Genomic DNA, 15,784 nt, shown 5'->3' with positions numbered 1-15,784 from the left:
CTGAAGCCAAAACGATCCCTTTCTTCTTCACATCGCTTTATCAGGTATTTTATCACAGTAATGAGAGGAGTAATAACTAATACAGGTTCTCATAATAGTTAGAACAAAGATCATAATAAGATCAGTGTCCAAGTACTTTAAAATGACAGACCTACCAAATCAAAGGAAGGTGATTTTTCTACCAATAACTTAGAATCACAGAGTAAATGATTATTACATCAAGATTACAGACCTATAACAAGCACATAAATCTTTCCCATCAAGCTTACTTCTCTCTAAAACAAACATCATCACAAAGAAAATATTTTCAAGATTACCTCAATCAGAAGTTAGTGTCTACCAAATTTAGATTTCAAAATTCACCTTAGGAGTTTTTGCTAAACTGAATTGGTATCTGGAGATGTGAATAAAGCCATGCCTCATGCCATTTTCAACAATTTAACCACAATCCTACACCATTCTAACAAATGGTTCACACCTCTCCCTCCCTTTCTACTCACTCCCAAATGGCTATAAGAGAAAAATAAATGATCTTAATCTACTGTACTCCTATCAAGTTCAAAGAATTGTCACTCTTGCAAAGATGACAACTAAAAATCAGAATACAAAGTGTAATGTCAACAAGATTGAAGATTAGAACGCTCCAAACCCCCTTCCCCACAGAAACACAGATTAAGCTGTAATATATGAACCATTCTTCCTTATAAGAAATTCAGAAACTGCATAAGAGGTCCTACCCCTCAGATGACCACAAAACCTCATCCAAGCCCACAACCCTTCCTCAGCAAGGCAGAACAGGGAAGAAACAACTTCTTTCCTCCAAAGGAAATGAATGGACCTCCAAAGGAAAGGGAGGAGAAGTGCTCCCAGAGGGACTGTTTGCTGTCCTGCTGAATCTAAGCAAGCACTGGCAAGAACAGTTGCTAAATTGGAAGCCACTGAGAACAAAGGAAACCAAAATGATTTGGTCCAGCACCCAGAGTCTGTAGTTCTAGGGATAGACATTAGGTGGAGCTCTAGTACCATGGCTTACTACAGAGTGTGCAGGATACCTCAGTAGGGCAGAGGAGATACCACAGATTGTCCCCTAAGTACAGACATAGACAAACCTCTTCAGTGAACAAGCCCAGAGGTCACATGCCCGGGAAAGGTTTGCAAAGCCTCCTGATTCTCTAGATGGAGTAACTAGCCAGAATAGAACCTGAAGTGGAGGGAGCTGAGCTTTGAAATGCTAAAGCCTGGAGAGAAGGAAAGACAATAGACATTCCAAGGGACAATTAAAACTCCCTGGGCTGCCCCAAGGAAATGGGGAGTTTACAGCCATAGGACTGCTATAAATAAAGATCAGACTAGGCTAGAGATCCAGTCTCAGGGAGGGGAAGGTGGGGAGGGAAGAGGAAAAAAGAATAGTAAAGAAAGGATAAAGGAAAGGGAGAAATGGAGATAAAAGACGATGCTCAAGGAACTTGTACAGATGCACAACCAAACAAGAAAACCAGTAAAATAATGAGCAAAATGAAATTAAATAAACAGATAGTAACTGAAAATACTCAAATATTTCTGAAATTAAAGAATACAATAACTAAAAGTATACAAATGCTCAACTACAGAGTTGGCCAACCTCAAGAAAAAAATAGAAAATGTAAAGACAAATTTCAAAAAAACCCAAAAAAGGAAAGAATGAAGAAAAATTAAAAGAACTTGAATCACTTGTGGGCTATCATCAATCAAACAGAATATACATTGCAAAAATGTCTCAAATAAAAAGATAAAAATGGGCCAGGCAGTGGTGACTCACATCTTTAACGACAGGAACTAGGGAGGCAGAGGCAGAGAGATCTCTGTGAGTGAGGCTAGCCTGGTCTACAGAGCAAGTTCTAGGACAGCCAGGTAAAAGAGCTACACAGAGGAACCTCTACTAAGATATATGACCAAGCTTCAGTAGTCATGGATAGGGCCACCGGCCCATCCAGGAGGCCATGAGTTCAATTCCCAATATCACAGGAGGAAAAAGTCACAAAGGAGAGAATCTTGACAGCAATACAAGAAAACTAATTATTCTTCATATACTGGAGAGTTTTATTAGGTTATCAGCAATTACTCAACAGATACAGACTAGAACAAAAGTAGGATGATACATTAAAAAAAACTAACCAAAATAGCTGGCAAAACTGCCCTACAGACATTTTAGATTAAAAATACCTTTTTTCTTTTAAATCTTTAGGTTGTAAAGAAGAAAATTAGTAAAAGCTGAGCAAAGTCATTGATGAAAGCCCATCAAGCTGAAGCAAAAGTCATATGAAAATATAACCCTTCCTAGTAAAGATAAATACAGAGAGAGATATAGAACTTTCAACATTAATGTAAGAATATAGATTACTCTAAAATATGGTATAAATGTTTAAAAATGAAACTATAGAAGTAATCATAAATCTATGTTACATAGTATGGAAACACTAAAAACACATCATTTGTGCTACAGTTCCTTGCTTGGTTTTATCTCTACACACTTTACTTATCATCCTACTTTTGCTCGAGTCTGTCTTTTGAGTATTGCTGATAACCTAATAAAACCTTGTGGTTACTAAACTGTGGGTGGCAGAAGTATGTATACAGCTGTATATGCAATTGGTCAAGTTAACATTAATTTAAAACTGAATGTTAGCCTTTTGAGTTGTGTTATGTAACTATAGCGATAACCATAAAAATTGAGAAAATGTCAAATGAGAAGAGAATGGAATCATAACCTCACAAAAAACAGCAAGAGAGAAAACAAACAAAAGAGCTACAAGCTATAAATAAAAATTAAAATTCCAAAAGTAAGTCCTTTCATATCAATGATCACCTTAAATATAAATGAGCTTACTGCCTGTAAAGCATATATTAGCCAATTTGATTTTTTTTTAATCCAACTAAATGGTGCCAACAGACACACTTTAGATCTAAAAACACATGGGCTGCAATGGGCTTCAGGAGATATGGTGGCAAAGCATACTTCATGCAAACAGGATCCAAAGAAAGCAGGGTCCCATAGATACATTACACAAATAGACTAAGTTTGAACAAAACCTGTGACAAAAGACAAAGATAATTCACCAGGAAGATATCATTGTTGTAAATGGGTATATACCTACTACTAGAGCACACAAATATATAAAGCAAACATCAACAGAGCTAAAGGAAAAGATAAACAGCAATATAATGATAATTAGAAACTCCTACACCCCATGTTCAACTACGGACAGGACAACCAGATCAAGCATCAATGTGAGAACAAAGAACTGAAGCACAAGACAAACCGAGCAGACATGTACAGAAGATCCCAGCTGAATATACATTCTTCCCAAATGCACAGGAAGCATTTTGACACAAACCAGATGTTAACCATAAAATAAGTCTCAACAAACTAAAAGATTGAAGACATACATCCTCTCTGTCTATAATAAAGTGAAACTAGAAATAAATAGAAGGGAAACAGAAAATCCACAAACTGTGGAAATTAAACAATATACTCGTTAAATTATTAAAGAGTCAAGAAAGAAATCACAAGATGATTTAGAAAATATATGGGGATAAATAAAAGCAAAAAAAGGCACCAAAACTTACAGAATCAAGATAAAGTAATACCACATTTATTTTTAAAAATGAAGATGTTGAACCAATAGTGTACCTTAAGAAACTATGCATAGAACTAAATCTAAAATTAACAGGAAAAAATAAGATTTGAGTCCCTTAGCCTTAGTCATCTGAATGAAGTGGAAAAGTGAATGCTTGCTATACAATATCATCAACTATACATTATATACAGTGAATGCACCGCCTAAAGCTCCAGAGAAGAAAGATCAGTCAAAGGCCCAAGTAATCCAGCTGTGGACCATGGTGGTTACAGAAGAAATAAAGAATGCCAGCAGCAGAGGAGCTGGTACAAGTAGCTGGACTATATGCTATTAATGACACTGTGTCTCACTGTATCTGGGACTTCACTGTCATCTGATCACCAAGACCACTTCTGAGAGATCTACCTTGTTTAGAACCAAAACAGTCCCCCTGTTGGTTCCCTGCCCTGAGCCTGGGGCAACCTAGACTAGTTCTGTTCTCAGTTGCAGCTAAGTGTAACATATGTACAATAAATCATGTCATTTGTTGAATCAGAGGAAAGACTTTTTTTAAGTTCTTAAAGTCAATGAAAGCAAGAGTTTTGAGGAGGATGCAAACTTTGAAGAGGTGGGTACTAGCCTGCATAAACAGGTCAGTAAAGTAGGGCAGTGAAAGCTACACTCGCTAGCCCCAACCTTATTTGAATGACTGCCACACACTCCGTAATCTTCCCTGCTACAAGGGACCGAAATTCCTTAAGACCATGAACCAAATAAGTTTCCTCCTTGAAGTTGTTTCTGTCAGGTATTTTGGTCACAGCAATGCAAAAGTAACTAACTCCAAAACTGGTACCAAAGAAGCAGTCATTGCTGTGCCTAAACCTGAAGTTGGTTTAGTCCTTTGGAACTGGTTTGTGAGAGTTGCAAGAGGCTTAATATGTGAACTAGAGAAATCCCAAAATGCTATAAGTAAAGTTTAATGGCTTCTTCCAGTAGGAGTTCAAAAAGATCAGAATGACAACAGAAAGGTGGACAGTGAAGCCCAAAACCAAGGTTTCAGGTGCAAACAAGGACTCTACTGGGAATTGGCCTAGAAACCATTCCTGTACATTTGGCAAAGAATTTCTGCAAATTTTGCTGTGTCCTGGAAATCTGAATGAGGCTGAATTTAATATACTAATAATTTAGCAGAGAAACTTAAAGAAAGCAGAAAAAGTAGGGATGTGGCACAGTTGCTGCTAGCTACTATTAGCCAGGCTGGCAGAGTAAGAGAAAAAAAAAAGTGATTTGGCCAGAAAAAGAGCACTGGCAGACTAAGAGACCGTGACAGTTAAAAAGAGATTAGAACTGTTCCAATGAAGCTAAGCAATTTACACACTAGGACAACAACAAAGGGACTTAAGCATTCAGGAGATGTTGGCAAAACTCCACCCACCACAGGCTCCAGAACATAAAACTATAAACTCATTTAAAAGACTTCCCTTTAAAAAACAAAAAAATCAAGTGTGCTCTGCCCACTCACAGCCATCTAGGAAGTGTTTCTCAGATTCAGCTATCCAGGGTCTCAAAGGCCACTGCAGTTGTGGTACAAAAGGGCAGGCTATGTCTAAAACTACCATAAGAGCTTAGCATTATCAGAATGATTCTGTTTTTGCAGATATTCAGAATGCAGGAATTACAGAATCACACAATATTCCACCAAGAATTTGAGGAAAGCCTATGGAACCGGGCAGTATCTGACAGGGTTGGATTCCCTGCAGGAGGTAACCCATAGAGGACTATCAAAACTATGAAAATAGTGCTTCACTTGCAACAGAGACCCCCAAAAAACCATAGGAACTAAGCAGACCCATATGGGCTTCAAATGGCTAGGACATAAGGGTGGGTCTGTTCAAGCCCACTGATGCTCCCATCATGCAACTATTCCCATGGTACTGCTTGTGAGGCTACAGGACTCAGCGTTTGTCCTGCTGAGTTGTGTTCTTTTTTTGGTTTGGTCTTCTCTTAATACTCTTTTGCTCTTCATTTTTGGAACAGTACTATCAACTGTGTGCTATCGTATATTGATACTGGTGACATTTTTATCTTATAAGGGGTCAAAAAGAGATTGGTTTGTGTCTAAGTAGAGACTCAACTAGGCTTTGGAGAAATGTCAGAAGATGGATTGAGTACACTTTGCATTGTGAGATGGCCATGAATCTAAAAAAAAAAAAACAAGGGTTTTGCCGTGGTTTGAATTTGAAATGCCTCCCAGTCTCAAGTTTGAATGTTTGGTAGTGTTACTTTGGAAGGCAGTGGGACCTTTATGTGATGAGGCCTAGCTAGAGAAAACTGGTCACTACAGTTGTGTCTTTGAAAGGACCTGGGACCACCTCCTAACCTCACTCTGCTTCCTGATCTACCAGGATTCGAACAGTCCTGACTACATACTTCACTGCACTTTCTCCACAAAGACACTGAGATCCTGGAACTATGAGCCAAAGTAATCTGTCCTCCCTATTTCCATCAGATATTTCAGCACAGCAGCAAAGTAACAAATATACTTTAGCTAGACTGAGTTGTTTCAAAAAAGATGTGACTGAAATTGAAACAAAAGAGAGACACCACAACTTATGTCACAGAATGGTTTTCTAAGAGACAGCTAAAATTATATGCCAACAATTAGATAACCTAGAAGAAATTGATCAATTTGGGAAAAAATCTTAACCGTGCTTAATCATACAGAAAGAAAAAAATCTAAACATGTGAGGCTAAACAAGGGGGAGAGATAACTAAGCAGTTAAGAAAATGTATTGAAGAAAACATGGCCTACCAAATCAACTAAGCAGGGCTCACATGGGCTCACAGAGACTGAAGCGGCAAGCACAGGGCCTGCATATATGTTATGGTTGTTAGATTGGTGTTTTTGTGTGACTCCTAACAGTGGGAGTGGGGGTATCTCTGACTCTTTTGCCTGCTTTGGGACTCTTTTCCTCCTATTGGGTTGCCTTGTCCAGCCTCGATATGAGGGCTTTTGCCTTGTCTTACTGTATCCTGTTTGGTTGCCATTTCTTGGAGGCCTGCTCTTTTCTGAAGAGGAAACGAAGTGGGGGGGGGATTTTTGGGGGGAGAAGAGAGATGAAGGAGAGCTAGGAGGAGTGGAGGGAAGAGAAACTGTGGTCAAAATGTATTGTATGAAAGAAGAATCTATTTTAAATAAATGAGTGGATGGATGGATAGATAAATAAATAAATAGATAGATAGATAAATAGATAGATAAATAAGAGAGGAAAAAAAGAATATGTGCTGCCCTTTAGAGGGACCCAAGTTGAGATTCCATGTCAGGTGGTTCATTACCACCTGGAACTCCAGTTTCAAGGGATCTGATATCATCCTCATCTAGCCTCTACAACAGCAGTTCTCAACCTGTGGGTCATGACCCCTTTGGGAGTCCAACAATCTTTTCAATGGGGTTGCATATCAGATACCCTGCACATCAGATATTTATATTATGATTCATAACAGTAGCAAAATTACAATTATGAAGTAACAATGAAAACAATTTTATGGTTGGGGTTCCCCACAATATGAGGCACTGTATTAAAGGGTCACAATGTCAGGAAGGTTGAGAACTACTCACTATGCTACAGACAGCCACATACATGTGGTAGATATTCACTCACACACACTCATATACATGAAATAAAACAAAAATAATAAATCTTAAAAGAAACTTCTATCACTGTAGACTTTACATAAATTTAAGATAACAGCATTTTTAAATTGTTTAATGGCTTATGAAACTACAATAAGATGAGCATGCTGGTATATACCTGAATTCCCAGCAGATACAGGAGGACTGCTACAAATTTGAAGTCAGCCTGGGATACAAAGCAACTTCCAGGGCTAGATGGCAAATGGTTAAGAGGAATTGCTCTTCTTACAAAGGACCTATGTTCAGCTCGTGACACCCGTACATAACCACCTGTAACTCTAGTGTCAGGAGGTCTGACATTTAGTCAGACCTTCATTAATCTCCCAGGCACTGCACCCACATGTGTACATAAAGGCACAGTCACATTCACATAAAAAACAAATAACCATAATATTTGTTGAGCAAAGCTACAAAAGAATGAGAGTCCATTTTGTCAGAAAAGTTATATAATTATATACATGCATAGCAAAGAATATGATTATATATATATACACATATACCCAAAAGAATGCCAATAAAACTTATCTACAGAACGTATAAATGTGGGTCATTTTATTTTTACTTTTGATACATTTTCGAATTCTCTATAATGAATTCACAGAGGGCTGTTAAAAGCTTATTAATTCATGCATGTGAAAATATAATTAAACTAGATTAAAACTGAATGTTTGTCTAGAGGTACTATTTATACCTAGCTATTGCTTCTGCAGACCAAACTTTCTCATTACTATCTGGATAAAAGTAAGTAAAACCGGGGCTGGATAGATGGCTTAGAGGTTAAGAGCACTGGCTGTTCTTCCAGAGGTCCTGAGTTCAATTCCCAGCAACACATGGTGGCTCACAACCATCTGTAATGAGGTCTGGTGCCCTCTTCTGGCCTGAAGGGACACATGCAAGCAGAACACTGTATACACAAATAAATAAACCTTTTAAAAAAAAAAGTAAGTAAAACCAAAATACACTGGCAGCCTTGGCAAAGTAGAAAGCAGAAATTAACATTTCAGTCTTTTATGTTCTGGCTCACGAGCCTCAACACAAGAGGTTCCCACAAAACATTTAGAAGTTTTTCTAACAGAATTCTGCAAGAAAGGCCTCATTCAGTTCCTGGAGATTAGCAGAAACTTAATTCTAGAAGATGCACACAGCAGCTTAACCAGTTTTAACACTGTTGCTGAAGCCATGAAGAACATAGGAAATTAGCTTCAACAAACACACTCTGCAAATGTTTATCTACACATTTCCTTCAGAAACACCCTCCCAAACCCAAGGATAAACCCAATTTTCACTAAGATAAAAGGCATGAAGACACTTATCACAGGGTTAGAGATGTGTGTGTAGTGTACACTTATCTGCTGTGTGCCAGCATGATGGAAGGTATCTGGGGCATTCCAACACTTATGTAAAAGCTCCATCAAGTAGATGCTGCCATTATGCCCCTAGTGCATGTGGGATAACAGATCTGAAGAAAACTGGCATTTAAAGAAGCCAAATTATGAAAGCATGTGATCTGAGTTCACAGTCCACACTCTTCCATTATGCTATTATACTAGTTAGGTACATACACCTGAAAATGAGATAAAGTCCTTATAGTTTTATGTCAAAGTAAAAAGGTGAGCAGACAGAAGGAGACAGGCATGTCTCGTAGTATCTGTCACATTAGGGTATATAAGAAGTTGTTTTGGGCCAGGTAGTGGTGGTGCACGACTTTAATCCCAGCACTCAGGAGGCAAAGGCTAGTGGATGTCTGTGAGTTAGAAGCCACCCTGGTCTACAGAGCAAGTTCTAGGACAGCCAGAGCTGTTACACAGGAAAAACTTGTCTCAAAAAACCAAAAATAATGTTTTAGAGAGGGGCTGTGCTGTGGTGAAAAATGATGGTTAAGAACTAACCCAGTCCCAGGCCACAACTGTCTCTGCCACGTGCCTATCAGCTTCTGACCTATTCTCTATTCCTGTTTCTCTCTTGACAAATGTGAATAACAGCTTCTCTTTAAAATGGGGGTCCAATTTGTAGTAAAGTTTTAAAAAGAAACTTGGTAGAATACAACTCTCAGCATTGAAGCATTTAACAGACCTGAAACTACAGGTTCCAATCTTACTTCTACTCAGATTACAAAAAGTACTTCTAAATACTGTGATGTTACCTTTACTGGAAAATTGAGTGAGGAACACTGCTATCTACAAGTGTTGCACTAGTACTAGTTTCAGGAAGGTAGTATATGAATACCCATTTCATCAACAATAACTGAGGATGGACAGGCACCCAGACCTTTGCTAAACATTACAAAGGATATAAACAAGGAAAACACATGTTCTCTAAATTCAGAAGTTTATGTTATTGTTAAGACAAAACTATCAATACTTTACAATAAAGTAACAAAAGTTCAATTTTTTAAAAGTATAAATTAAAAATATAAGTAAAAAGAGCATAAACTGAAAAATAAGTTTAGTGAGACTCTAAACTAGCCTTAAAGAGCAGTGAAAATTTAGACTACTAGCCAGCGGATGGCAGTGGCATATTCTTTTAATCCCAGCACTCGGAGGTAGAGGTAGGCGGATCTCCGTGAGTTCGAGGCCAGCCGGGTCTACAGAGATAGCTCTAAGATGGCCAAGGCTACCAAAGAAACCCTGTCTTGGAAAGAAAAAAAAAAGTGAGACTAATAGTGAGAAGAAAACAGGTGTTCCCGATGAGATGAAATGTAAATGTATAAAGGAAACAGTAAGAGATGATCTAAGTATGGGATTATGGGGAAACTAACCTCAATGGAGAAGACACAGAGATTATGAACATAGACTTGCACTAATGACCCACTAAAGTTCTTACAACAAAATTTTAACTTGTTTAAATATAGTGATGCTTCTTTAATTAGTAATACCCATAATATGGGCCAGCAAGAGGGCCCAGTGGTTTAAAGTTTGATTGCAGGACCCATGTGGTAGAAGGAAAGAATATGCACTGTGGTATGTGCACCCACATAATACACATAATCAATCAATAAATGTAGTAATTTTTTTTTAAAGAAATAGCCACAGACAGAAAACCACAACTGATCAAAATGCAGAGTTGTGGAACTCAATTCCCACTGACTCATCTGCAACACAACTCCTGAACCCAAGGCTCAGCGACCACTGAAGGAGAGGAGGCAGAAAGATTGTTAAGAGCCAGAGAAACAGGAAGCTTGCTGTGGGGTATTGTGTCCCCTAGGACTCTCAGCAGCTATCTCCATGAAATCTCACCAACAAGGCTGTCTAAACATGACCAGAACAAGGCTGACATGTGTAAACATGCTAACTAACAAGGAAGAGGACAAACTCTAGATGCCTCAAGCAGAGACAAAACTACAGACAACAAAAGAATGCTGAAATGGTAGAAATGATCTTCCCAAGGGAAGAACACACCAACTAACTGGTTAATCAATATCAATAGTCTTGAAAACATATACATATGAGTAACATTATATGGATTGAGCAGGTTGTATTTATATATTTAAGAATACATATACACATAAACACATATACATGTAACAAAGAAAAAAGGCTATGAATCTGAAATACAGCAAGGGGTGGTACATGGGAAAGTTTGGCGGAAGGAAAGGGAAAATAAAAATGATGTAATTATAAATCTCAAAAAACTTAAATTTTTAAAAATATCCCCAGTAAAAGTGATATTGTTAGACTACTTAGGTCATCTTACACTGCATCATAAGATAGGAATACCTCAGTCTCTGGTGTTCAGCTGTAGTCCTAAGTTTTAGTTTATTTACCTATTTATCAAGATCATATATTAACAAAGGCTTTATAATAAAGTGTCTTATAAGAATGGGGCTTTCTGGATCATGCAGGGGCAAGCTGGAGGTTCCAACTGAACAGATATATATTTCTTAAGGAAACTATAATGTTGTGGTTATATTTTTTTAAAAAACAAACAACTTTTACAGATAAACATTATATATTTACAGATAAATTATTATGATTCTAAGATTTGTTATTTCAAAGTAATGAGAAGAAAGGTGGGTGACCCTGAGTTGAATTTAAGTGAAGCCTGATGGTAGATACATAGTATACTATTATATACAGAATACTATACTATTCTGGCTACCACATTTTTATATACTTTGTCACTTTGTCTATTATAGCATTTTTGCTTCATTTTGTTTTTAATTAAAATGAAATTACATTGTTTCCTCCCTTTTTTCCCCTCTCCAATCCCTTCCATGTTCTCCCACTATATTATTTAATCTACCAAGCTAGAAGATTCATTGAAAAGATATAATAGTCATAAATTTATATTCCAGTATTTTCACAAGCATTTGCTATAACCTGATAAAAAGATTAGCAGAATGAAAGACTATTATGCTCTACTAATCAAGTTTTATAAGCTAAAAATTCAAAAAACTTGACTGATTGCTTAACTAAAAAATAATTTAAAAAAAAAAACCTTCATGATCTGTGTCAATTCCAACTTTAGATACAACATATTTCTTTTAAATTATTAAATTTTCAGCTAACTTTATTTTTTTTTTTTTTTTTTTGGTTTTTCGAGACAGGGTTTCTCTGCGTAGTTTTGCGCCTTTCCTGGAGCTCACTTGGTAGCCCAGGCTGGCCTCGAACTCACAGCGATCCGCCTGGCTCTGCCTCCCGAGTGCTGGGATTAAAGGCGTGCGCCACCACCGCCCGGCTTCAGCTAACTTTAAACCAATATCAAATCAAATGAATTATTGTAAGTAGAAATTAGTGAGTATTAAAAACCACTCTGTTGTGTTGTTTCTGACCCTGAAAGGTAATGTTTCATCACAAGACAGTTAATTTCAACACACACTAACCTAAGGCAGTACAGCAACTCCTTGCTCAGCATAATATAGCTGGATTAACTCCATTTTTGTATCATCCACAAACATAAAACCAGCTTCACTGATATGAACACATGCCACTGCAATAAGTTTCCAAACTCCCATAATGAAAATTTAATTTTTCACCTAGCTAAAACATTTCATGTAAAATCAACAGTAAACTAGTATTCCAGAGTGTGACTTTCTTAGACTTTGCCAGTAACAAACATTAATTCAGCACTGTGTTATATTCAAACTCTAAATTCTTAATGCACTGTTTATCAAACTAGGGATGGAAAGATTGAGTTCCCTGAAAAAGTCTCACCTACAATATGTATTGCAGACAGGGTCTGAACCTGTATCAAAGCCCACATCAACTCACTGTATTCTCCCCCAGTGAAGAAAAGCAGCCAGGCCCTGTGTGAAGACTCACATGTGTGATCTCAGCATGCATGAAGGTCAGAAAGGAGGATCATAAGTTCAAAGCCTATCTGGGCATACATACTCTCCTCTCTCCTTCTCTCTTACTTACACACACACACACACACACACACACACACACACACACACGAAACTAAAGCAGCCTATAAGGTTCACATTACTAACATAAAGCAAGCACCAGACCTAAAAGAAGAGTACTTCTAATGTGGTTGTCATTTCAATAAACTATTCCAACAAGATATACTTTATAAGGCCAAATTTTTATTTTACTGCAATTCCCATAATCTATTTTATAGTAAATTCAATCAATAAGTCTATTTTAATTTCAAATAGACTTTTCTAATTTTGAATGAAACTATACAAATTTTCTCTGTTTCTTCTGAAAATTTAAGTTTTTCCATTGAGCATAAAGGAAAAGCGTCCCATTAAATTATGTATAAAGTTAATAACAGCAAACTAAAATATTGCTACCATAAGCAATAAAAACAAACAATCCAACTGTGGCACAAAATATTTGCTATGGTGACAGAATTTGAGAGAGAGCTCAGCAGTTAAGAGCACTGACTGCTTTTCCAGAGGACCTGGGTTCCAGAGGTCCTGAGTGGTTTACAGCCATCTGTAGCTGCAGTCCCAGGATACTGATGCCCTCTTCTGGCCTCCCTAGACACCAGGCATGCAAGTGGTGCACAAACATACAAGCAGGCAAAACACCCAGACACATAAAATGTTTGCCATTGAGGAACCAAGTCACAGACAAGTCCACTCAGATCTCAGTGCTTCAACAAGTATGAGTGACACTAACACATGATCACACTCCATCTTCATGTCTAGTTTTAGTAACAGAGTTAAGGGGCAGCAATTTCAAGCACTCTTTCCATGCACAAATGTCCACTAACTTACCATCTAGCTTTTCTTCTCCATTCATACTCTCACACTGCATTGTCTAGTAGTGCACATATTTCCAGAGATTTGAAGAATCTGGCAAGTTACTTTGCAAAGTACCCTGGTACAGTAATGCAAATGATTAAAGTGTTTTCCTGCTGTCCACAAGAACACCCTTTTTACAAGCAACATTCATCAACAGGCACGACTGCTACTCAAGACTCATCTAAACCTCAACCAAACAAAGAAAACAAGGGGAAAAATGCCAACCAATACGAAAGTTCCTTGGTGTGTTCAAAAGGCGGGCAATTGGGATCTTGAGGAAGGGGTGTGTTAAAAGTCCCTAAAATCTGTCCACTTTCTGTCCTGGCTCCCCCGCTCATTTGGCTAAGTCCAGTGTTTTGTTCAGGAAATGACCCTGGTCTGAACTCAGCGCTGAGTAAGTGAAATGCTGGAGTTATCGATCTGTCGTGGGAACCCTGCTCCAACTGCTCCCGCTGCACTTGCTATTTCCATTTCCCACCGGGAACGGAGCTCCGCAAATCCCCCAAGTTCAGGCTTAAGCACCCTTTCACCTCCTGGGGACAGCCCTCGGCCCCCACACGTTGTACTCGCGAAGCTGACGTAAGTAAGATCTTCTTTTAGTAATCCCACCGGCAGATGGACCAGCTGCGGGCTCTAGCCTGCTGTCAAAGTCATCCCAAATCCCCTCTCTGCGGAATGAGCCCTTCCCCGGGGAGGTGCAAACCGCAGTGGCCATTCAAGTTCAAGTTCCTTCGGGACAGGCCTCCGGAAGCGGCAGCATTTGGCACACACACAGGGGGCCCAGGTTCTGCACTATTTTCTGGCGCCGCCGTGCTCATGGAAGGCTGGCGAGGAGGCACGCGTCAGCGCGCGCCCCCACGTCTTGGTGTGCACCCTGAAGTTTCGGGCGAGCATTCTCCCGCAGCCTGAGCCCCGGCGGCGGCGAGCAGCGGAGAGAAAAGGCAGGCAGGGTTAGGCCCTGGCCGCGACCCGACAGGGCGCCCGCCGCGCTCGTGGCCCCCGCCCGCCTCTCCCGCGGCCCACGAACAATGCGCCTGCCCGCGCCGCACTCACCACCCAGGTCAGCGCCCCATCAGCACCCGCGAGGCTGGACTTGGCCATGGCAGCGCCTCCCGCGCAGGCCAGGGGCTGCTCGCGCTCCGGGGCCGCCCGGCCTGCCGCTCGCACTGACCGCTGCGCGCCGCGCTCCTAGCCGCGCCCCATCGCGGGCCTGAGCCGCCGAGGAGGCCGCGCCGCCCGCCGCCCTCAAACTCGAGCGCGGCGCCCGGGCCTAGAGCGCGGCCGAGGCTGAGGAAGGGCCGGCGGTGCGGCGCGGCCCCCCGAGGCCCACGCGGGGGATGGGGACCGAGCAGGAGGCGGCGAGGGTCTGCAGGGGCCGGCGCGGGCCGGCGAGGAGGCGCGAGCCCGACCCCCGACGCGACGGAGGCGCTGCTTCTCCTCACGCCACCGAGGCCCCCGGAGGACGCGCTGCGGTCGCCGCCGCCTCGAAGGCCGCCGCTGCCTCGAAGGCCGCCCGAGCGGCGCCTGACCCGGCCCTCAGGAGCACCGGCCGAGAGGGACAATAAACAGAGCCGCCGTAGTCGCCTCCCTCCAGTCCGGCATAACAGCGCACACACAGGCGCGCTCCGGGAGGGGGAGGGCGCGGCGGCCACCCGGCTGTCAGTCAGCCCGGGATCCTCCAATCATGGCCTTGTTACCTCAGCCCGCCGACCAATCCAAAAATTCCAGACCCCCAGAGGGGGCGGGACCCGAGGGGGAAACGTCATTGCGGGTAGCAACGGAGAGGCAGACTTGGGGTTTTTGTTTGTGTGTGAGAGTGTGTGTGCGCGAGGAAGAGAAAGAGCGAATGGGGTTTCCATCTGCAGGGAGAGCGGGCGGCTGTCAAGGGTCATTCCGGGGCGGCCCCGGGAGCCGGGAGTCCTGGGCCGAGGGCTGGGGGAACCTCCGGGCCGTGTCCTGCAGCCCTGCCTGCCGGGAAGCCGGGGCGGGTGGGGGCAGGGAGGCAGGAAGCCTTGGGCGTCCCCGGGGACGGGGCCCGGGAGAGGGCGAGCGAGCTGCAGATGGGACTGGGCGCCGCACCAGCTGCCGGGCCAGGCCCCTGGGCGCCAGGTCGCTGCTGTGCAGAGAGAGCGTCACCCACCAGGCAGTCTCCCTGTCCTTCATCTGCCCGTCCCCAGACACGGCAGTCAGTCCTCAGTGCCAGCATGTAGAGAACTTGAGAGATAAGGGTGCCCAGAGAACGAGCCAGGGAAGAAACGGGAGCTGGCCAGGCGCCCCTTTCTGGGCTACTGACCTTCC

At 41.5% G+C, this 15,784-nt stretch overlaps 1 protein-coding gene across 2 annotated transcripts in view; it reads right to left on the bottom strand.

The window, feature by feature from the left end:
- The window catches only part of Top2b (DNA topoisomerase II beta), a 63,807-nt gene extending 48,733 nt beyond the window's left edge, over positions 1-15,074 (bottom strand). The window contains exon 1 of one of the 2 annotated variants that reach the window (XM_028875671.2): positions 14,540-15,074. In XM_028875671.2, coding sequence (XP_028731504.1) covers positions 14,540-14,587 — 48 coding nt within the window. In that variant the 5' untranslated portion in view covers positions 14,588-15,074. Of the gene's footprint in view, positions 1-13,459; positions 13,480-14,539 lie in introns of those variants that run through there. The other variant, XM_037208680.1, reaches the window with a different exon arrangement.
- Between the last annotated feature and the right edge of the window lie 710 nt (positions 15,075-15,784).

This window comes from Peromyscus leucopus, chromosome 9 (genome assembly GCF_004664715.2).
Source record: "Peromyscus leucopus breed LL Stock chromosome 9, UCI_PerLeu_2.1, whole genome shotgun sequence".
In the NCBI taxonomy this organism is placed as follows: Eukaryota; Metazoa; Chordata; class Mammalia; order Rodentia; family Cricetidae; genus Peromyscus; species Peromyscus leucopus.
The sequence above is the reverse complement of the archived record's forward strand: the minus strand, read 5'-3'. Positions and strand labels throughout refer to the sequence as shown.